Source organism: Kryptolebias marmoratus, linkage group LG2 (genome assembly GCF_001649575.2).
Source record: "Kryptolebias marmoratus isolate JLee-2015 linkage group LG2, ASM164957v2, whole genome shotgun sequence".
In the NCBI taxonomy this organism is placed as follows: Eukaryota; Metazoa; Chordata; class Actinopteri; order Cyprinodontiformes; family Rivulidae; genus Kryptolebias; species Kryptolebias marmoratus.
Genome location: NC_051431.1, coordinates 37,732,432 through 37,756,179, shown reverse-complemented (window position 1 = coordinate 37,756,179; position 23,748 = coordinate 37,732,432). Strand labels below are relative to the sequence as shown.

General features: G+C 40.5%; 1 protein-coding gene across 2 annotated transcripts in view; it reads left to right on the top strand.

Annotated features, from left to right (window-relative positions):
* The window catches only part of LOC108248870 (1-phosphatidylinositol 4,5-bisphosphate phosphodiesterase delta-3-A), a 62,726-nt gene extending 39,449 nt beyond the window's left edge, over positions 1-23,277 (top strand). For both annotated transcript variants that reach the window (XM_017437909.3, XM_025011030.2), the window contains 13 exons: positions 985-1,213; positions 1,471-1,600; positions 1,699-1,924; positions 2,874-3,075; positions 5,134-5,278; positions 8,880-9,032; positions 12,363-12,500; positions 12,592-12,745; positions 12,893-13,009; positions 18,381-18,559; positions 18,967-19,102; positions 19,199-19,348; positions 19,429-23,277. In XM_017437909.3, coding sequence (XP_017293398.1) covers positions 985-1,213; positions 1,471-1,600; positions 1,699-1,924; positions 2,874-3,075; positions 5,134-5,278; positions 8,880-9,032; positions 12,363-12,500; positions 12,592-12,745; positions 12,893-13,009; positions 18,381-18,559; positions 18,967-19,102; positions 19,199-19,348; positions 19,429-19,577 — 2,108 coding nt within the window. In that variant the 3' untranslated portion in view covers positions 19,578-23,277. The remainder of the gene's footprint in view (positions 1-984; positions 1,214-1,470; positions 1,601-1,698; positions 1,925-2,873; positions 3,076-5,133; positions 5,279-8,879; positions 9,033-12,362; positions 12,501-12,591; positions 12,746-12,892; positions 13,010-18,380; positions 18,560-18,966; positions 19,103-19,198; positions 19,349-19,428) is intronic.
* The last annotated feature ends 471 nt before the right edge of the window (positions 23,278-23,748 follow it).

Sequence of the window (23,748 nt, the reverse complement as noted above, 5' to 3'; positions counted from 1 at the left end):
AGAAAAGAAAATCAGACCCTGACTAGTACACATTAAAAAGTGGATAGGTAGTCAAATGGCAAAAAAAAAAAAAGAAAAAAAAAGAAATGTTGTTACAGAGTATGGGGCTGGGGGTAGTTAGGGGAAATATTACTCCTAGCAGTGTTGTTATTCCACATTAGGCTGTAAAGCAAGGAAGATATAATGTCGAGAGACTGAAAGATGCATTCGAGCAGCAATTTGGTAATATAAAATTTGAGGGGGTTCTTCAGAATAGAAAAAAAAATGTAATTAGATTGTTATAATTGAAACAGAGGTATACAAATGTATTAGCAGTTGCAAATCACCAAATAAATTAGCCTTGTTCCGAACCCTATCCCACAAATACACTGCTGTTTGTGTGTAATGGTATGAAATGTGCTTAATCTTTTGACCTTGTAAACTCAAAAAAAAAAAAAAAAAAAAGGACAAAAGCCCCATTTTTCAGGGAAACCTTTGGAAATTTTCCTTGATTTATATAATAATTGCTCTGTTTTTGGGGCTTGCACTTTTTATTTAGGTTATGTAAATTTAAGAGGAACTTAAGTTAATAGTCCAATAGTCCTGTGTGTTTATTGACCACATTGTGTTTTGCATCGCCTCTATACAAATCCTATGCTGTGACTAAAAGCTGCTCGTTTTTGGTATTTTCCACATTCTTCTCTCTGAGTGTGTTTTGGTCTTTGACCAGGAAATTTACTGCACTGCTTGATGACACATATGAGAAAAGGAATGTGGGACAATACTGTAGCCGTGTAGAAACCTAGGAATGCTGGAAAGCAAAAGTAATATGAGACAGGTTGAAACCAAAACCATGCTTTTAGTTGCCTCTCATGTTACTCTAGAAAAGTGCTTTAGGTTCTTCTTGGTCTAAATATTACCTCATAAGAAGATGGGAAATAAATTAGCCAGCACTTGCTCTTTACTCACTTGTTCCTTCTTTCTCCATGTTTTTCTGTTCCTCAGTCTCTATCATGGAGGTGGAGTGCATTCGTGAAGGCTGCCAGTCAGAGACACTGCGACAGATGGTTGGCTCCATACCTGAAGGCCAGTGTTTAACGGTGGTCTTCAAAGGGCCTCGAAAGAGTCTAGATCTCCTCTGCAACAGCCAGGAGGAAGCTCAGCACTGGACCCGTGGCCTTCGAACCCTGCAGGAGAGGATAGAGAACATGACCCAGAAGGAAAAACTTGACCAATATCCTTTAACTGCTAGGTTTAAATTATTTATTGTTCATATGAACCATTAGTTTTTTCTGCAAGAACCAAAGAGACAACTATTAAGTTAGTTCAAAATGCAACTACCAAACCATACAGAGCTGCTTATGTGAACTTCTTTTTATTGACAAAATAAATAAATAAATCACTTGAAATCCAACATCAAACTGGGACAGAACATGGTAGTCATTTTTGTCAAATTCAAACTACTGCTTCCTTGACTGTGTTTTGTGTTACTTGGATCCATGCTTATTTGAGTCGGGCAGACCAGAACCATGATGACAAGATGAGCTATGAAGAGGTTCAAATGCTGCTGCAGATGATCAACATTGACCTGAGTGATCAGTACGCCCGCAGTCTCTTCCAGGTAAAGAAGCACACAGACTATGATCAGTTAATAAATAACTAGGGTCTCGTAGGTGTGGACAGCTAAACAAAAAGGGAAATTCTGTGTCTGCATGACAGAAATGTGATCAATCAGCTGATGGTCGCCTGGATCATGAAGAGATTGAGGTTTTCTTCATGGAATTACTACGAAGGCCAGAACTGGATGCAATCTTCATCCGCTACTCTGCAAACGGCTGTGTGCTGTCCACTGTTGATCTCAGGGACTTCTTGAAGGACCAGAGGGAGGACGCTTCACTCACACATGCCCAGAGCCTCATACTCACCTATGAACTTAATGAATGGGGTATGATTCTTAATAAACAATTTTAATGAGCACAATCACTAAGCCCAATTAAGGTTCTCCTTACACTTTTTATTGCTCCTCTGAAAAAGAAAGTGATCAATCAGAGGAAGCTGGCTCCTTGGTTTAATTCAGAGTTGCATACTTTCAAACAGGCCTCTAGAAAGTTGGAAAGAAAATGGCACTCCACTAACATGGAAGAATTTTGTTTAACCTAGAAAGTTAGCCTGCTAACATACAAGGAAGCTTTTATAAAGCTAGAACTGTATATTATTAATCTTTAATAGAGGAACAAGAACAACACAGGTATCTGTTTAGTCAGTTTTGTGAACAGTTGATGGATACATTTTATGGATGAATATAACAGATTATCTTCAGCATAACAATAAAAATCTCTTGTTCTATTAAATAATTTTACTTAATGGAAGCATATATAAAGTAAAGAGGACTGGTACAAGCACTGAATCCCGAGGAACTCCATGACAAACTTTGGTTTATGAAGAAGATTTATTATTAAGATGAACAAAATGGAATCTGTCAAATAAATATGATTTAAACCATTTTAGAGCTGTTCCTGTAATTCCAATAGCAAGTTTAAGCCTCTGTAATAGAATATTGTCATCAATTGTATCAAATGCAGCACTGATATCTAACAGGACAAGTATGGACACAAGTGCACTGTCTGAGGCCATGAGGATATCATTAGTAACTTTCACTAGTTCTGTTTCTGTGCTATGATGACTAAACCCTGACTGAAACTCCTCAAACAGATTATTTCTGTCCAGATGTTCACACAATTGACTTGCAACTATTTTCTCAGTTTATTTCATTTCCACTCTTCTGTCTCCGTGTTTTTTGTCAGTGAGTGTTTTTAGTTGATAAATACTTGCAGCACCTTGGTCATTAATGAAATCTTTTATTGTCTTGTGTTTTTGCCTTTTATCTTGTACAGCCCAGAGAAACCAGTTTATGACCCCCAATGGTTTCACTATGTACATGCTGTCCAAGGAGAACTGTGTGTTCAACCTGGAACATGCACGAGTTTACCAAGACATGAAACATCCACTGTCACACTACTTTATCTCCTCCTCCCACAACACCTACCTCACCAAGGACCAGCTGACTGGGGAAAGCAGCACAGAGCCTTACATACGGTGAATATAATTCTGTTAGTAATACAATGCCAAATCAGGAAAAAAATGGACACAACATATATCAAATAAATTTTTACAACCCATTTTTGAAAAAGTTGTAAATTAAATTAGAATGCAATGATTAGCAAAAACCCATATTGTATTCACAATTGCATATAGTAACCATTTTAAATGTTTAAACTAAGACACTGTACCATTTATAGAAAAAAAATGAATTTGATGGGAGCAACACATCTAAACAAAATAGGGTCAGGGTCAACAAAAGGCTGTAAAAATAAGTGGCAAAAAAACAGCTGAAAGAGTTTTTTGCAACTAATTAAGTTAATTGGCTATAAGGTCAGTAAGAGGACTGGGTATAAAAACAGCATTTTAGAGGCTGAATCTCTCAGAGGTAAAGATTGGCAAAGGTTCACCAGTCTGCAAACACTCCAACTAAAACTAGTGAAAGATTTTCAGAATAGTGTTCCTCAAAGGAAACTAGAGAACAGTTTGTATATCCCCTCATCTACAGTTCATCATCAAACAATCTTAAGATTCTGGAGAAAAAAGCTCAAAAGGACAATATTGATGCCTGTGATCTTCAGGTCTTCAGGGATCACTGCATCACTGCATTAAAAACAGGTCGGATTCTGTTCTGGACATCACTGCGTGGGCTCAGAAACACTTCTACAAATCACTGTCTGTAAACACAGTTCACAGTGCCATCCACAAATAATTGTTTAAGCTCTATCATGCAAAGAAGACACCATGTTTAGAAATCATCCAGAAACTCTGCCACAGCTCATTTTAAATGGTCTGCGACAAAGTGGAAAACTGTTATGCAGTCAGATGAATCAAAATCTGAAATTCTGTTTGTAAACCACAGACAACACATCGTCCATAATATCCATCTCTAATATCCATCCATCTCTATGATAAAGAGTAGATGTCAGAAGGAGGGGAGACGGAGGCAAACCCAGAAAGCAGACTCATCTTAAAAGGAAACTAAATTTATTAAAGTAAAATATAAACAAAACAAAAGGCTGGCGTGGCAGCAAAAAACTAACAAAAACAAAGTCCACAAAAGCAAGGCGAGGCAAGGCAACAACACACAAGGCAAAACGAAACGGAACGGAATGATCCAGTGGAGAATAAAGAGACAGAGACCGGTTTTAAAGGCTGAGAGAGAGATGAAGATGGGTTGCAGCTGTGGAGATGACGAGGAGCAGGTGTCGTGGGTGTGGCAGGCGTGACCGGAAAGTTACTGTGGAGGTGAATAGTGACAAGACAAGAAGAACACAGAAACTCAAAAGACAACCAAACCAAAACAAGATCAACAAGAAACCCCAAATAAAAAACAAAACCCCAACAATACCAACATTCATGACAGTAGAGGGATCATCCAGCCTGTTATCAGCACACAGTTTAAAAGCCTGCCTCTATGATGGTATTAGTCCCTCTGGCATGGACAGTTCACATTATTGCAGAAAAATATAAAACAGGTTTTAGAACATCATATGCTCCCATCCAGACATCTTTTTTCAGGGAAGGCCTTGCATATTTCAGCAAGACAATGTTAAACCACACACCACATCCATTACCATCCAGCAGGGCTTCTGAATAAAGAGTGAACTGACCTCCCTGCAGTCCAGACCTCTCACTAATAGAAGATGTTTGAAGCATCATGAAACAAAACATCTAACAAAGAAAAGCCAGGACTGTTGAACAGCTAGAATCCTACATCAGACAAGAATGGGATAACATTCCCTCCAAAACCTCCAGCAGCTGGTCTCCTCAGGCTCTAGTTGTTTACAGACTGAAGAACTTTGATAGCTGAAGTTGATCTCTAAACAGTAGACAGTGAAATAAGAACAGCATAAATAATTTTAGAAGCATTCTTAGTGAGCTGAGTGAGTCTGTTGAGGAAATATCTCTGCCGTTTCTGTATTTCTATACTATATGGCATGATAGAACAGTCAATGGTAATGTAAGAATTAGTGTGTTGATAAAGTAACTGCTCTGTGTTCCTCCTTTAGTCATGTCTTCTTCAAAGATTCTTACTGGAGACTTTTTTTCAAGAGCTTTAAACCGTGGCTGTCGCTGTGTGGAACTGGACTGCTGGGATGGAGATGAAGGAGAGCCGACTGTCTATCACGGACACACACTCACCTCTAAAGTGCCCTTTGTAGAAGTTATTGAGACAATCAATGAGTATGCATTCAAAGTGAGTACTTCTGTGGAGTCTCTCTACAAATCATAAAAAAAACTAATTTCTGCACAGTATTAGCCTTTTTTTACATTCATTGTCAGGATTTGAGTTTTTGTTGTGATCCATATGCTTTGTCCATTTCCTGTTTCTTATGTTGTGTAGTTTTGCTTCCTGTGTTCCTTGTGCCACCATTCACTCTCTGGCAGTCAGTGGTTTTCCATGTCAGCTTGCCTCACCCATCTGCGCCTTTTTCGTAGTTAGTAATCAGTCACCTGTGTCCACTTCTTCATCAGCCTCAGTCCTGACAATCTGTTCCTCAGCTTCACTTACTTACTGGTTGAAAAAATGTTTTGTCCGGGTTTTCCTTGTGTCTCCTCATGCTTCCCTGAAGTTTATGTTCTGTTATTAGTGTTTGCTGCTACAACATCTTTTTTTTGTTATTTTCCTTCATAAACCAGTTTCATAACCATTCATTATGTGACAAGGTGATAAACAATTGATTTAAAAGACTTGTGTAACCTTGTGTCTCAGTTTTAGTTCTTGATGTCAAAGATTCTACAAGGAAGCTTTATTCTGTTGTCAGAATTCACTATCCTGTTCATATGATCAGTATCAGAACACAGACAGACGTGTATGGATAACCAAAGTTTAAATCTCAGACTCAAAGGGGCCCGTCTACCTCCAACAAACTGTTGAAAAGGTCAGTTGACTGACACTATAACAAGCATGGAGTGAACTCAATAGCAGCACAAATGAACTGGGTAATTTGCATAAACAGTCTTTATTCAGCAGAAAATTAACTCCCAAATAATTCAGCAGAGTAGGGTGGCTGAGTACAGCAGGATTTGAATCTGGGTCTCCCATACGCCAGGCAAGCAAGTTTTCACAGACTTGTGAGCAGGTAATTGTCCAGGAGCTTTCTACGGGCTCAACAAGTGTGGTGTTATCACAAACACGGGAGTGTCAAAGGTGAGCAACCCAGCAGCGAACAAAACTGGGGAGACCAGGTACAAAATAAGTGTCTTTATTTACACTATGAATGGGAGAGTTAGGCAGGGTCTGAAAGAGAGGAAGGATCGTAAGAGACAGGTTTGTCGGTGAGGTTTACTTGCAGGAGTAAATTGTTGTGAGTTAATAGTCTTGTGGGTGGTGGGGGTAATCTTGGGTTCGGAGGTGATGTCCCAGATTCCCGTGGTGAGTATTTACAGGTAGGTGTGGTGCTTGGAGGTGAGGCACCAAATCTCTGTGGTGGTCTTGCTGGTGGATGGTGCTCAGGTCAGTAGCTCCCGGATTGGTCAGAGGCAGACTGGTTACGGAGATGATCTTCGGTAGGTAAGCAATTCTTGGATACTTTGCAGGTAGGAGTCTCCAAACAGATTGAGTCAATAGTTCACAGGATTCAGATACTCTGGATGGGCACAGGAACAAAGACAAGTTAGGATTACTCAGGTAAACAAAGTTGGTAGGAGGCTGAGACAGATTACAAATGGTAAATGATGCTCCAGCGTTAATTTGTTCCGCCATACTGCCTTAAGTACCCGAGAGAAGATGAGCTTGATCTGCTGCAGCTGCGGCTCATTAGTCTGCCAACCAATCAGGAAAAAACAGGAGGCGCGACCACAGGAGGCCAAATGGCAGATTGCCACAGGTGTAGGGGAGAACAGCACAACTCACTGCTGATGGAAGTCCTCCTGGAAAGTGGTTCAGAGTGCAATGGGTGTGGAACCAGGCCTAGGGAAAGAACAGGCTGAGTGCCAAACAGCCACAGGCAGACAAGGAACAGGACACAAGAAAGCACAACTTGTAGTCTGGACAGAAGACTGGTAGGTGTACAGGTCAGAGGCAGGTTGGGTCAGTACCAAGAGGACAGTGTGGAAACAAGTGCAAGAGAGTCAAGTATGAGAGCTAAGACAATCTGGCTAGGAGTGAGTGGAATGAAGCTGCAGATATACTGAGTTGATTGAAGATGGTTAGCAGGTGGAAGCAGTTAAACTGATGAGGTGTGGCTGAGCAGCAAAGCAGGAGAGAGGCAGAGCAGACTGTGACAGACACATGGAAACTCTGTACTAATTGTGTTGAAAAGTGAATTATGATCTCTGTACAAGGTTTGTTCTATAGGTCTGTTTCATACTCTCACTGATAAGTAAAAGGTTTATCACTCTGAAAGAATGGTTAACTCTAGACATAATTTGGTCTGCATGCAAACCAGTGATGGGTATGTAAATGTCTTCATTTACAAAGAAGGTATAAATAGTGGCATTATAAGTGGCGTTATTGTGTTATCAGGTATTTGCTAGAGTCTCCAAAAGTCAGTCAGAACAGTGAGTGAAGGTCAGCAGACACAGAGGACACCTTGTAGACCCATCATTCAGCTGTACCAGCACTTGGAGTTTGATCAGGGTCACATGGTGGGTTTGCAAGAGGCAGAGAGGTTGGATTGTGCATTTGTGTGGTATGTTGCAATTCTCCAATAAAATGCGTGGGATGTTGGAACCATTGGGTAACTAAGGGCACCCACGCAGGTTGTGAAAGTTTGAGTCACCCAAGACAAACCAGATTAAGGGAGGGTCACTGTTGTGGAATTTTCTTTAACAAAGAGGACAACGAAGAGTTTTGTCTTAGGATAATTTATTTAAGCTATATAATGACAATCACTGAGCTGAGGTGAGTCAGCAGAGTGAATCTGGCCCATTACAGATAGCTCCCCCTTCTTTTACCATTTGTAGGATGAGGAGGGGTCAGGGGGGGAAGAGAGGGTCAGATAGCTGACCAAAAGGGGAGGTAATTAAAGAAAAACACATGAGATAACACAGACATCGAGATAAGATTAAAGGCATTTGAAAATGAATGCTCTGGGTTTTTCCACAGTTCACGAGGGGGTCACATGTTGAAGAATCACTGAAACAGTATTTTTTCCATTACAACACCAACAAGACAATACCAATACACAAACACCACAAGGGTCTACGGTCAGCCTGAGTTATGTTGAGGTCCTCCTGTGGTCAGCCAAGTCCCCTGATCTTTTACCAATCCAACATGTGGGGTCTGCTCAGACATCAACTTTGTCCCAGGGCCCATCTGATGGATCTGGAAGTCCAGTTCCAACAGCTGTGGGTCGACTTGTTGCAGGAGAGGATACAACAGCTGTATGACTCTATTCACAATCTCTGCTAGTATCCAGACCTGAAGGGGAGTCAGACCCTACAGACTGTACAGACCTGGAACTAGCAGTGTTCCTGTAGTGTCAACACTGTTATCCATCTAATCTAATGTTGGAACCATTGTAATACAGTCACATGACTATTAAACATGGACAGTTTGTTTCATTTCCACCCTTCTGTTTGTTTTCTGTGTCTATCTTGAACATGTTAGGCAGGTTAAACCAGTAAGAGTTTATCAGTTTTTGGGGACTGTGTAATGACAGATATGAATCAGATGGGGTTTTTTTTGTTGTTGTTTTTGTTTTGTTGTTTTTCTATTCTGAACATGGACATGAGTATTCAATGGAGCTCCTGGTCTGGATCTCCTGAATTTGTACAAAGAACTGTTACCCACCTCTGATCTTTGAAGAACGTTTTGCTCTCCCTGATGGTGCCCCTTTATTACTCCCACTCAGGTATCTCCCTACCCTCTGATCTTGTCCCTGGAGAACCACTGTTCTGTTGTGCAACAGACAGTAATGGCTCGCCACCTGCGATTCATCCTGGGGGACAAGCTACTCATCAAGCCCCTCAGAGGTCTGGATTCCCGCTACTTGCCTTCTCCAGAGGTAAATAATGGGGAAAAAATGGACCAAGGTTCATAAGTATGGGAAAACTGCCATATTTGTTGGTATTAACAATTCAATTCAATTCAGTTTATTTATATAGCGCCAAGTCACAACAAAAGTTGTCTCTGGGTACTGTACAAAAACATGCACATACATTACAAAAAGCTAATTAGTAAAAATGATCTATCTAAGGAAGCCAGCAGATTGTGTTGAATCTTCACTTCAGCACAGTCTCCCATCCTGAGCAGCACATTGGCAACAGTGGAAATGAAAAACTCCCTTTGAACAGGAAGAACCAGGCTCAGGATGAGTGGCCATCTGCTTTGACTGGCTGGGGTTTGAGAGGACAGGAAAGAGATGCAGACAAACACAGAAGGTCCAGATGTAAATTCTGCTTGAAGAAGGACAAAGAAAATCATGTTAGTGATAGAAATAATTACAGTAGAGCAAGTAAAGACAGTAGCAGAGTGGGGAAATGGGGTCAGTTTGTCCTCAAGCAGTCTAAGCTTATAGCAGCATAACTAAGGGATCCTAACTGAAGGATTAATCAAAAAGGACAGTCTTAAGTCTTAAAAGTAGACAGGGTGTCAGCCTCACAAACAGAAACTGGAAGTTGGTTCCGCAAGAGAGGAGACTGAGAACTGAAAGTTCTGCCTCCTGTTCTACTTTTCGAAACTCTTAAGAACCACAAGTAAACCTGCAGTTTGACAGCGAAGTGCTATGTTAGGAAAATATGGAACAATAAGATCTTTAATATAAGATGGAGCTTGGTTGTTGAGAGGTTTGTATGTTACGAGTAAGATTTTAAATTCTATTCTAAATTTGACAGGGAGACAATAGAGAGAAGCTACAGCTGGAGAAATATGATCTCCCCTCCCAACTCTCATTAGAACTCTGGCAGCAGCATTTTGAATCAATTGAAGACTATTTCAAGAGTTTTTTGGACACCCAAATAATAAAGAATTACAACAGTCCAGCCTAGACGTGATAAATGCACTGACCAGTTTTTCTGCATCATTTTGAGACAAGATGTTTCTAATTTTAGTGATATTATATAGGTGGAGGAAAGAGGTCCTGGTAACATTTTAATGTGGGGGTTAAAAGACATTCTGATCAAAAATAACACCAAGGTTTTTTACATTAGAACTGGAGGCCAAATTAATGCCATCCAGAGGAAGTGAAAGGCTGCAAAGTTCGTTTCAAAGATGCTCAGGTCCATAAACCAAAAGATTCACATTGCACCCGACCCCTTTGGCCCCTCCCATAAGTGGTGAGCCCATGGGAAGGGGGACCCACGTATCCTCTTCGAGCTGTGCCCGGCCGGGCTCCATGGGTGAAAGCCCGGCCACCAGGTGCTCGCCAACGTGCCCCACCTCCAGGCCTGGCTCCAGAGTGGGGCCCCGGTGACCCGCGTCCAGGCGAAGGAACACTGTGTCCAATATTTTCTCTCATCATAAGGGGTCTTTGGGCTGCACTTCGTCGGGCCCCTCACCTAGGACCTGTCTGCCGTGGGTGACCCTACTAGGGGCATTAAGCCCCAGACAGCATAGCTCCTAGGATCACTGGGACACTCAAACCCCTCCACCACAATAAGGTGGCAGCCCAGGGAGGGGGCCACACAACATGACGGTTATTGTTTAGACAACAAACAAGCCCATTCATAATTGTAATAAGACAACCTGTCCCCCACCTGTCCCCCACTTTCTTTTTATTTTCACCCTCTAAACTGTAAAGGTGGGGAATTTTTAGAATCAATTAAAATTCAGAGGGCTAAGATTATAAAATAATTCTTTATGCATCTTGATGCACACGTCAAACAAAACCCTGAGCGGAGAATCTTTTAGACCTTAAAAAAATAAAATATTTAGCTCTACACTGCAGTATTAAACAGTTTCCATTCAAAACATCATTTTGGGAACTAAATGAACAAAGAATGAGTCAAAATGCTTAGTACAGAGACATAAGATGCTGTTGGTTTGGATGTCCATGCATTACCTCCTGAAGCTATTTTACCTACATTTTTCAGTGTTTCTTTCACTTTGTTGTTGTTCCTGATGTGTAGTGTGTTGTGGTGGATGTTAGTATGTCAGTGTTCCACATAGGATGATCATATTCAATTATGGCTCCAAAGGGTGCAACAAAAGGTAGAATCTCACTCGGCTGCAACTGTTGGAGACTAGTTGGAGACTCAAATTGTGAGAAAATGGGTGAATTTTCAGCTGTAGTCATACTGAATTCTGAGAGACCAAACAACCAGCAAACCATGCAGCTTGGTTTTGCACTGCCTGTTTTTGAAAACAATTACCTTTTTTGTGCGCATGGTTGCAAAACTGTATCTATTTTGAAAAGATATTTGACGCACAAAGTTTTTGAATGTGTTCAAAACTCAAGCGACAAGACCTCTACGATTCACGCAAGGAAACTGAAAACTCCCATGAATGTTTCAAAGAGATTTTGAAGCTCCCTCACAAACGGTGTTCACCAACTAGTCTCCAATAGTTAAAGCCCAGATACTACTGTCAGCCAACAGTTTTTCTCCTCCTTCAGCTGGAAACACAAACACAACTTGCATATACTGTAATGTTGTTCTTATGAACGTCATTTTTCCCTTTAACTTCATAGAAACTAAAGTACTTCCAAATAATCATTTTTTTCACATTTTTAAATCAATTCAGAATAGTTCATGTCCATTTTATAGAAAAATAGATTATAACCCCACCCCTACTAAACCACTCCTACTAAACTCTTTTTTCCATATGTGCCTTTCTTTGTGTTAAGAAGGTTGTTCTTAGAAATGTTTCATTTTTAAGGCAAATGAAAACAGAATAGTTCATTCAGTAAAGCTAATAGAAATGAACAGAAGCATAGGTTTTAAAATTATTTTTTTTCCTCCAAAGATGTTTGTGAAAGTTACACATTGACGCTTTTAAAATTTTGTTTAGAAGACATTTGTAGTATACTCGTTTCTTCTCAGGTGAATGAGGTTGTGGTTCAAATCAGGCTGCCTGTCAGTAAAATTCTTCAAGAACAATGTCTGTCTTCACACCATCAAATATACATGGATGTAAAGTTTTAGAAACACTTTCTCAAACTACATGTCAACTACTTCTTTGTTATGAAGCAGATAGTAGACTATTAGTTTTACAAACTGCTTTTCTGTGTTCCACTGTTTGTGTATCCACATAATCCTAACATCTGCAGAAGGGATTAGTGCATTTAGAAAATGAATAAATGTACCAGAAGTACCAGGCAAGAGGTGGAGAAAAGCTTCCCCAATGAGGATCACTACTGCTGTAAGCTAACTTTGTGAACTGTTGATTGGGTGTGCAGGATCTTAAAGGTAAAATCTTGGTGAAGGGGAAAAAGGAGAAGACAGAGGATGAATGTCCACCCAGTTCTTCAGATGTCAGCTCAGATGAGGAGGTCAGTCAGAATGAAGGAAAACCCAGCAAAAAGGAGGAGAAAAAGGTTGGTAAATAATAAAAGTAGTAGAAGGTTGATTGATGGTGAACATTTATCTGTAATGCAAGCTAACAGTAGGTGATGTTTATGATCTCAGCCAGGTGTGTTCAAGCTGAGTCCAGAGCTGTCAGAGTTGGTGGTGTACACTCGCAGTGTTCCCTTTAAAAACTTTGAGCAAGCTGCCAGAAACTCAGCAAGTAACATGTCTTCTTTCTGTGAGAGTGAAGCACTTAGACTCATTAAGGATTCAGGTATGCTAATACACAAAAAATTCAGGTGGGGACCGTCACACACTGTGCAGATTTACACAGGCAGCGGTTACACAAAGTTAAACAAGCCTTTCTTAAGGTTATGTTTTGGCTCATTGGACTAAAAAAAAATCTTGCCTGTTTTTGCAGGGATGCATTTTGTACGTCACAACAGTCACCAGCTCAGCAGGATCTACCCTTCAGCCCAGCGATTCCAGTCATCCAACTATAACCCTCAAGATATGTGGAATGCCGGCTGTCAGATTGGTGAGCCCTTGTTTTTTTGTCTTACTATTACAAGAGAGAACAGCCAAGTACATACTTATCAGTTAGATAGGCCTTCTCTAAAAGGTTTTAGGTTTGTCACTAAGAGCTCCTTTCCAGAATTTTTCTAGTCCTCCCTATAAGGTCCTTCTTTGACAGGTTCTTTCTAAGAGCTCTGTCTACAAAGGTTTTGTGTGTTTGTAAAGACAGTGTAAGACGGTGTGGTATGTGTTTGTTATATGAATGTGTGTGTGTGTTTGTAGAGAAGTCCATGAATCACGTCACAGAGGCCATTGTCTTTGATAATATGATGGAATGTTTATCAGCCAGCCCAGAGCAGATCCACAGATGTACTTAGGCAAGGGAGGGGGCAGAGAATCTTGTTTACATAAAAATCCAGGGAGAAATTGAAGATAGCTGGCCAGACAAGGTCAGCATAAGGGAGCCAGATTCACATAACAATAATTGTTTTGTGTCAGGCCGACTTATGTTTTCTGGCTGCCTCGAAAGTCTTGCTGGTACTTCTCAATGGCGAATCCAAACAGCCAAATTCCAGGTTCATTCCACCTGTTCTGAGCAAGCAACTCTCCAAGATTTATCCCATTTCATTCCTGAGTCCAGGAACCACATTTAGCCTAAGATCCTGTAAAAGGATTGCATCCAACTTGCGATTCTGCTCCCGTAACATCACAGTCTGAGTGTAGATCGACAAACCCATCAAACGAATTTGACGATATGTCAGGTAACTGCCTAATCCAAACAGCAGAAATCCTGTTATCAAAAACCCAAATATGTAAAGATCCTCCATGTCCTCCACTGACAAAAATCGATAGAAACACAATCTTCCACTTCTGCCAGGAATCCATTGTGTATCCAGCAAAAGATGTCCCATCTGGGCAAGCAGGCTCTCCCTTGCCCAGTCTTCCTGTGCAGAAAATTTGATCAATTGCGTTGAGAGACCAGCTGACCAGATCCGTAGTTTATACATTTCGGAGAATATGCAAAGAAAGGCTCCGAAAAGAAAGCAGGGCAGAGAGGGGGGAGGCTCAGGAGACAGAGAGAAAAAACACATCTGCCTTCCACCAGGAGCAGAGAGAAAGTAGCATAGCAGGAACGTCAACATTTAAATTTTTCTACATTAACCATGCCCACGTCAGATTTTGTGACTGTCATGCAACAGACCATGTGGATTTATGTTTTCATATCATCAGAGCATGGAATAACATTCTGACCATCATAGGATCCATATTTGTTTCCACACTCACTTGAGAACCCTCCTCTTTTGCTCAAACAGACTTTCAGCACCTGCTAGGTCTCTGTGCAGCTCCTAGAAGCCAGTTCTAGCCAGACACATACCCCTTTTCTCATTCCCATTATAATAAAGAGAAGTGGAAATTTCATAGTACCCATAATATCTGGCTGATCTTGACAGAGCAAAGAAGCGGTGATTTTTTTGTTCCTAGTGTCTTCCAAGCTTTCAGTGTCTACTTTAAATATACCCAGAACATCATGAAACTTAAACTCATAAGACTAGCTAAGGATAAAAGTGCAAGACACATGTGTTTTCTTCATTGGTCAGTTATAAACAAGCTTTATGGGTCGAACCAGGTATAAAGCTGTCTGTGTTTGTCACCACACTCTCTTCCTGTTGATCCCAGTGAAGAAGTTTTTCATCACATTCTTTCTGTCATACCTACTGATGGAGCACCATCAGTTGCACCTGTATTCCTGATCCAAACCCCGATAACAGAGAGGACAGGTTTTCCTCATCAACTTCATCACTTGCCCTTTTGCGGTGAATGAAAGCAATTTTATGCCATTTATATTAATCAGTAAACTTTTGTTTACTCTTCTAGATAGTTCTCATGATTTCTTTCTGAGAAATAACTCAGAGTGAACTTTTTCTCCTGTAACTGATTTTTCAAGCTTAGACAATGCAAACCAGTAACTGAAAGAAGGTGAGACTGAACTGTTTAAAACTGTTTAATCCTACATTTGAAAGAAACCCTCCCAATCAGAATCAGAATGCCTTTATTATCATTGCATCATGAAAACGCAACTAAAGTATGAACCTAGCTCCTGTAAGGTGCCTACAGTAAAAACACGTCCCCTCCTCCAAAAGTAACATTCACACAAATAAAGGTAATAATAATAAAAGTGAAAAGTAAAACAAACAATGCAACATCCAGATATGGGTGTTGCGTGTAATAAGAAAAATAAGATATACAAAATAAAATTTATAATAATAATCCAGTTGATATATTTGCAGCAGGATTGCTTCCCGGCCTGGGGCCTTCCTGGGTGGAGTTTGCATGTTCTCCCTGTGCACACGTGGGTTTCGTCCCACAGACCAAAAACATGCATGTTAGGTTAATTGATGACTCTAAAATTTTCCCTAGGTGTGAGTGACAGTGTGAATGGTTGTTTGTCTCGTTTGTCTCTATGTGGCCCTGCGATAGACTTGCGACCTGTCCAGGATGTCCCCCGCCTCTCACACAGTGACTGGTGGGGAGAGGCACCAGCTCCCCATGACCCGGAATGGAGAAACGGGTAAAGAAAATGGATGGATGGATGGATGGATGGATGGATGGATGGATGGATGGATGGATGGATGGATGGATGGATGGATGGATGGATGGATGGATGGATGGATGGATGGATGGATGGATGGATGGATGGATGGATGGATGGATGGATATTTACAGCATTCAGGACTCTCATGGCCCATGGTGAAAAACTACTTTTCAGTCCAGTTGTTCTACATTTTGAGGGTCGTATTTATTTGTTCTGATGGTAGCAAGTTGAACAGCTGCTGCCCAGGATGGGAAGTGTCTGCAGAGATCCTCTGAGCTCTGCTGAGGCAGTATGAGCTAGTGATGTCTTCCAGCAGGAGCAAAAGGCAGCCAACAATCTTTTCTGAAGTTCTGGTAACCCTTTGCAAAGTCCCCCTGTCAGCAGAAGAGCAAGCAGCAAACCACACAGTGGTCAGTACAACAGTACTGACTCAATGGTGGCTTGATAGAAGGAAACTAACAGTTTCTCCTTCAGGTGACTCCACTGTAGTGCCCATAAAAAGTGGAGAGTCTTTGCTGACCTTTTTTGATTAATGCTGATGTATTGGTGGTCCAGATGAGGTCCTCATTTATGTATACCCTCAGAAACATGAAGGAAGCCTCCTGAAATAATGGACCATTTATTTGGTTTTCACATTATTCAGCTTTAGATTGTTCTTGGTGCACCACTCTGCCAGCACCTATATTTCCTCTCTATAAGACTCATCATTCCCCATGTGATCAGGCCTACCACAGTGGTGTCTTCCGCAAACCTAATGATGAAGTTAGAGGGGCAAATAGGGGTGCAATCATGTATACAGAGGGTTTGCAGAACAGACCTCAGCACAGAGCCCTGGGGAGAGCCAGTGTCAGAGTGGAGGAGTGGAACTGACCAACCTTAACGAACTGTGGTCGGCCAGTCAAAATATAGTTGATACAGGAACAGATGGTGGGGGAGATGTGAAAACCGTGGATCTTCTCCACCAGAATGTCAGGTATGACTGTGTTAAATGCTAAGCTGTAATCAACGAACAGTATCATTTCATGCTGTTCATTGTGGTTCAGTGCCATGTGGAAAGAAGTGGTGATGGCATCTTCAGTAGACTGGTTTGACCTGTAGGCAAGCTGATGTGGATCAAAGTTCTGGGGGAGGCAGGACTTAAGGTGCTAGAGAATGAACCGTTTAAGGCACTTCATGACCACAGATGTCCGTTGCACTGGTCTGTAGTCACTGAGGTCCTTTGTGACCGTTTTCTTTGGCACCAGGATGATGGTAGCAGCCTTTAGACAGGGATGTATTAAAAAAACCAGTTAGGACTCCTGTCAGCTGGTCTGTGCATGTTAGTGGAAAGGACTCTCCTGACAGTCAGAACTTGCTATGTTGGTTATGGTATTCAAATCTAATAACTATTTTGAGTTGTTGATAGTTATAGAATTGTGCTGCTTAAGTTGGCTGCATGTTGGAGCAGCTCTGTTACATTCATTCAGAAATATTGCTTTTGAAACCTTTAATTCCTCTTTTTCTAAAACCCCCTTTTTTTGGATGATCATTTCCTCTGGAAGGATTTTTTTTTACCAAAACCTTTTTATTCTTGGACATTTGTTATGATGCGTAACCATAACAACAAGGCAGTATTTTACAACTGGGAGCAGCTAATTAACATCTTTCACACTACAGTGTTAAATGTGAAGAATCCCTGAAGTCCAGACATGCCCAGAACCAAGCAGACCGCCCATAAAGGTAAAGCTCCCAGGAAGCAGTAAGCCACCAAAGATGCCAGCAAGAATGCCCCGGCCACCAGTGGAGTGAAGAAGCCTCACCACTACAGGCCCAGTGCTGTGGCTCTCAGGGACATCTACCACTACCAGCTGCACATCCTTAAACTGCCCTTCCAGCACCTGGTCCGCGAGATTTCCCAGGACTTCAATATTGACCTGTGCTTCCAGAGCTCAGCCATCATGGCTCTGGAGGAGGCCAGCAAGGCTTACCTGGTGGGGCTCTTTGAGGACACCAGGACTGAGGACACATCGCTACAAGAGATCCTTCCTGCTCACGGCAAACAGCATCTATAACAACTCTTTAATGAAACCAGGACTATGAGCTACAACAATATTTAATTTCCTTTTGGGATTAATAAAGTATTTTTGAATTTGAACTGAATTGAATTAAACCTATTACTCAACAGTACTTTTATTTTTCTTAAATTTTGAAGCAAATGTGTCTACTGTGTCTAAATTCTTGTGTGTTTCAGAGGTTTAAACTTAGCTGTGTTCCCTAAACTCCAATGCATAAACCTGAGCTAATGCTAAAGAAAGTTGACCTATTTATTATTACACCACAACACATTGTTATGAAATATTAATACTTTTATTATTGCATTGAAGATGTTTGCTTCATTACCAATCACACAATAGTTGTTGGATGCCACATGAGCAAAAGGTTCTTCCCAGATGATATGTGGAGAACAAGTTTCAAGTACTCCCAAACCATTGCTGAACAATTATCTTGGTTCCTGTGGGGTATGTAGCAGTGTTAAGAGCTCCATCTCCAAAGGTTTTCTGGTCCTCTCTCCTTCCTCCACACTAATCCGTTTGTCTTTCTCTTAGGGTTCCTGCTGTTCAGTCTATGTAGCACTTTGCCATCATCAAATTTTTTGTACATTTTTAATTTGTAATAAATTATTTTAAAACTTTATCTGTGTTTGATGTCATTATGGGTCCAGTCAGTCTTCCTAAAATCATTACAGTTCCTCTCTAAGAGTTTCTTTCTCCAGTGGGTGTCTGAAAAGACTGTTAACTCAGCTTTGTTGTGTCCCTTTTAGTTGCTCTGAACTTCCAGACACCTGGTGAGCAGATGGACTTAAACCAAGGCAGGTTTCTGCAGAATGGTTTGTGTGGATATGTCCTGAAGCCTCCTTTCATGTGTCAACATGACACCACCTTCAGCCCAGACAATGTTGGAGGAGGTCCTGGCCACAAACCGGTTCTGCTCACTGTTCAGGTAAGACGATGGAATAATATTTGCCAGACTGATTCAGTTCCTTAGTTCAAAAACAGAAATGCAAGCTTCTGACTGGGTGTGAGTTAGTAAAGTGTTTTACTGTAAGAAGCCATAGCTGACTTTTTTTTTTAAATGTCAATAAACTTCTCATTCAGCCACATAATGGTGATCCAAACTAGACTTCTTCTCTTAGTTCTGGAAGACATTTCATCTAAAACCTTTCTTTTTGTTTTTCAGAACCAATAATTTCTGTAAGATCTGAGAAAGGAAGTCCAATTGTCTTGAGTTCAAGCACTTAGAATTCCATTTTACAGAAACACACAGATGACTTCTGGAACCTACATTTTTAACAGATACATCATGTTAAGTAGTTCTGTAATATTTGTCTTGATATGTCGTTAAATCAGGTTATTTCAGCTCAGCAGCTACCAAAACCAGAAAGGGACAAGCCCAGCTCTATCGTGGACCCTCATGTAAGGGTGGAGATACATGGAGCACCCATTGACAACATGAAGAAGAAAACTCATCGTGTGGACAACAATGGTATTTACATTTTCAAGCCTTAATGATTCTGTCGGAGGGGTTCTTCATGGAACAAAAAGATGATTTAAGCGTGAATAAATTAATTTTTTGTTTCAGGCTTCAATCCACGATGGGACTGCACCTTTAACTTTACTGTCCATGTCCCTGAACTGGCTCTTCTCCGCTTTGTAGTGGAGGACCATGACTACACCTCAAGCAATGACTTCCTGGGACAATACACCCTGCCTGTTGCCAGTCTGCGTACAGGTGCGTGTGGACTGAAAAATGCTGGATCTGTCTAACTATAAGTGTGTATTCCTGACGCTCTACCCCCCTGACATCTGTAGGTTATCGTCATGTTCAGCTGCTCAAGCTGGATGGGTCGAGCCTTTCACCTGCCTCCCTCTTCATCAATGTTAAGGTCACACCATGTCAGGGCAGTTCATCCAAATCCTCAGCAGCACCAACTGCCAAGTCTTTAACTAAGAAACCATAATATTAGCTCCATCTTGTATCTGCCTTGACTCAGATACAACATCTAGACTCCAACCTCCATGTCCTCAAACAATTAAACAAGTTAGGTGTTAAGTTTAACTGAGCGGTTTTTTAATTAAGTGGAAATGAAAGACCAAATATGACCAAAGTTAGGTGCTAAGGTTTACACTCTGTTGTGAACATGCAGTATTTCTAGCCTCAGCAAAGAGAAGTCCTCTGCAAAAAGGACTTTAAAATTTATTTAACATTCACTCAATGTGTATTTTACTTCCAATTTTATTAGAAAATATAAAAATGCCAGATTCAGAGACAGGCCATATCTGAAGTAGACACTTCATACTGTAAGACCTCCATATTCAGACCTTTGTTTTTGTAAAAAAAAAATATACATTGAAATTTTGCTGGTGGCTGGTATGATTTTGTCTAGCCACAAATCGTGAAGTAGTCCTCTCTTAATGTCATTCCACTGTTAGCATTCTGTGCAAAACTACATTCAGAGCTTTACTCAAATCAAATACACTGATTAATGCAACAAGTAATGCACCCACAAAGAATAATGGAAATTAAGCTAATCTATACATGTTGAAAGATCATGTGACTGTAGTACAATGATTACACTACCATAATGAGGTGAGAAAGGTGTGATTCCACCACCCCTTAACTGCACTAAACACACGCAGTGATTTAGTGTGAACTTAAAGCAGACTCTGTGGCTCCTCACACCAGATGCCAGGAGCAACACCAGTAAGTCTGTCCAGAACATTGGCAGGATTGGTCCTCTCCCCTCAGAGCTGCCATATGTGCGCACAATGGTCATCCATTTACAGTACCAAGATTCATAATTAAAAATGATGTGATGTCGCTCATCATCAGTTCATGCCTTCTGGTTATGATACCATTCCAAACCCAGTCGTCTCTGCTGAGGTGTTAGCAGCCTACATGGGATGGTGAACCTGTTGTCATTCAGACACTGTGTGAGATGAGACAGTGGTATAAAAAGTCCAATACCTGTGTCCAAATGGCAAACACAGATGTCATGGGGTTTTCTAATGCCTGGTGCACAATATGACTATCCTTCCATGAGGTAATCTGTCCTGAGTAACTTTTTTACCTTTTAACCAAGTAATTATTTGCTTAGGTCATCATTTACCCAGGTCAATATTTACACTGGTCAGTATTTATCCTGGTAATTTCAGGGCTGTAGTGTTTCCACTTAAGCTCCAGGATACATTTAGGAGGATTCAATTGGTAGTGTTTCCCATCAGCTGCAGAATCAGAAATGCTTAGTGCTCCACACCATCCTGAAAGTAAGTTCCTTTGTCAGTAGCGGGGGAGATGGAGGCGAACCTAGAGCGCAGACTCATGTTTAAAAATAAAACAAATTTATTAAAGTAAAATATAAACAAAACGAAAGGCTGGCGTGGCAGCAAAAAACAAGCTATAACAAAATCCAAAAAGGCAAGGCAAGGCATGGAGCGTGATAACGACAAACATGAACAAAAGGAATGACCCAGTGAGGAGTGAAGAACAGAGACCGGCTTTTAAGAACAGAAGGTGACAAGGGATTGGGTTGCAGCTGGGAACATGATGAGAGACAGTTGAGGTGAGCGTTGCAGACGTGACCGGAAAATTACTGGAGAGGTGAATGGTGACACAGAAACCAGAAAGACAACTAAACCAAAACAAGACGAACAAGAAACACCAAACAATGAACCAAAACCCCAAAACACTGACATTCATGACATCCTGGTAATTTAAAAATGATAACCTACCTACCATGGCAGTTGTCTGGGGTAAATTTCTACCCTGGTAATCTATTTTGGCCCTGGTTGCTGTAGTGGAAATGATAAGGGTAAAAGAACTACCACAGAAAACTACTTGATTCCTACAAAAGGTTCCTGTGAGGCATCCTCTGTCTGCTGAGCTTCACTCACTGTTTTAACTGACTGCTGTTTTAACACAATCACTCCACTCAAGATGTCACCACTTAGTGGCACCACTTAGGTCCTCTGGTTTTGTTCTAGAGGTTCAGCTTTTTGTAAATTGATTTATTTCCATCTCCATCACTGGTCTGTGGAAAAAAAAATGACACCCTTCTGGGTGCTGAACCTTTTTGGTCAGTGGTCTTTTTGGTCAGTGAGTGTAGATTTATTAGTATTAACACAGATTATCAACAGATAATTTGGGGTTAAAGGATTTGTAATTTATGGCTTTTTTTGCTTATATCAATAGCTTCATATATGACAATCCCTGCTATGGTAACCCATAGTAGTAGTAGAAGTTTAAAATATTATTTCTGCCTGTTTGAAACATGCTGTACAAACAGTTATTGCTCTTACCTCTGTACTTTATTCATTCTGTATTGTTTTATATCAGTGGTTCTCAAACTTTTTATGTGATCCTTCCTGCCCACACCTATCAGCATCTATAATAACTCTTTAACGAAACCAGGATGATGAGATACAACAACACTTGAATTCCCTTTGGGAATAATAGTGTTTTTGAAATCAACTGAATTGAATTGAATGAGAGCTGATTTAATTTGATAATAGTTTGTATCTTTTTTTACCACTCATGCTGTTTCTGTTTCATTATAATCATCATATTTTCTTATTGAAAAGCTGAGTCGTTTTTATGACTGGAGTGTAATGTTTTAGCTAGTAATATTAACTTTGTTAGTCTTCATTCTGTCAGAGTTTTCAGACACACAAACAGGTGGGAGGTTGTTTTTTTATCTCTTACCATTACTGTAAGTCCAACAGGCACAATATTTTTCATCTCTTATTTGATTGGAAGTTTTTTGTTTAATCTATAACCAGGCCAAGAAGAAACAAACTTGACAGCTCGTCCTAGAGTTAAAGACTTTTGAGGCAAAAAAAAGCAAGCAGAAAGCAAACTTCTGCTTTCCATTTTTATCTCTGAAAATTAAGAAAATCAATAAACCAGGAGTGGGAACGCCCCCCAGTTTGAGAACCACTGTTTTGAAAAACCTAACTCTGTTCGCACCAGATAGATAAATTCTGGGCGTTTTTCCATATGTCTTTCCCGTACACCACAAGTCATGTTTGATAAACAACATTTTCCACTGTTTGATTTGTGTACACATGTATACCATGCCAATGTGATGTTGGAACTTTATTTTTGTTAGGTTTCTGTCTCTGTTGGAGATCTTCCTGTTGAAACATCATCATTAGCATTATATGCTGGAATCTCTTTTATATGGTGTGCTTTTTTACTGTTTGTATTGGCAACGTTTATATGTTTGTTACTTTACTCCTGCCAAGAAGTCCCTAGATTTTCTGTATGAACAGATGATGGTAATCTAAAGAAGATCTAAGAATTTCTAGGTTTTCTGTCATTGGGATAAAAACCAGTCAGTATAATTTCTCTTCTGCTAGACATGTGAAATCATAAAGTTTGTGAATGTTTTAGAGCTTTTTCATTCTGTAAAAAAACATCTGATGGATCCAAACTGCATGAAGTTCTCTGCATCATGACAAGATTGCGCTTCCTCCCAGGCAAACATTTAGACTAACCTGACTAACCTCATTTACTGTACAGTAAAAAGTCTTAATCAAGGCCTTGTTTCTTTGTATTGTCAGGACTCGCTGTATGCATGTCATAATTAGACACAAGGACCGAATGAGGAAATAGGTAAAAAAAAAAAAAAAAAAACAGCCAAAATATATATTTAAAAAAAAGCCTGGAGAACTGTTGATCACTTTACATTACTTTACATTTACATTACTCAAGAAGTCTGACGAGCTCAGAATCATATATAAAGAAATGAGGACTGACTGCATGACTCTTCTTTTTGTACAATGGCAGTTAGGATGCCACATATTTTACCGAAGTCCTTTTGACACCTTCGGGGACCCTAAAGCAACCCACCAACTCATTCCCAATTATTCCAACCCAAAACATCACTCCACCACCTCTTTACTGACCTCTTAGCCTTATTGAATGGTCGTGGACCAACCATCCAGAACTCCATCCATCTGGACCATCCAGCCAGGGACGTGCGGTCAGGGGAGGCAGGTGAGGCAGAGCCTCCCCTGTCATCATGACAAGAAAAAAAAAAATCGTAACATAAAATGAATATTAATATTTGTCCACTGATCTTTATGTATGAGTAATTTTCGAACATTTTTATGGTCCAAATCGCATTTTTA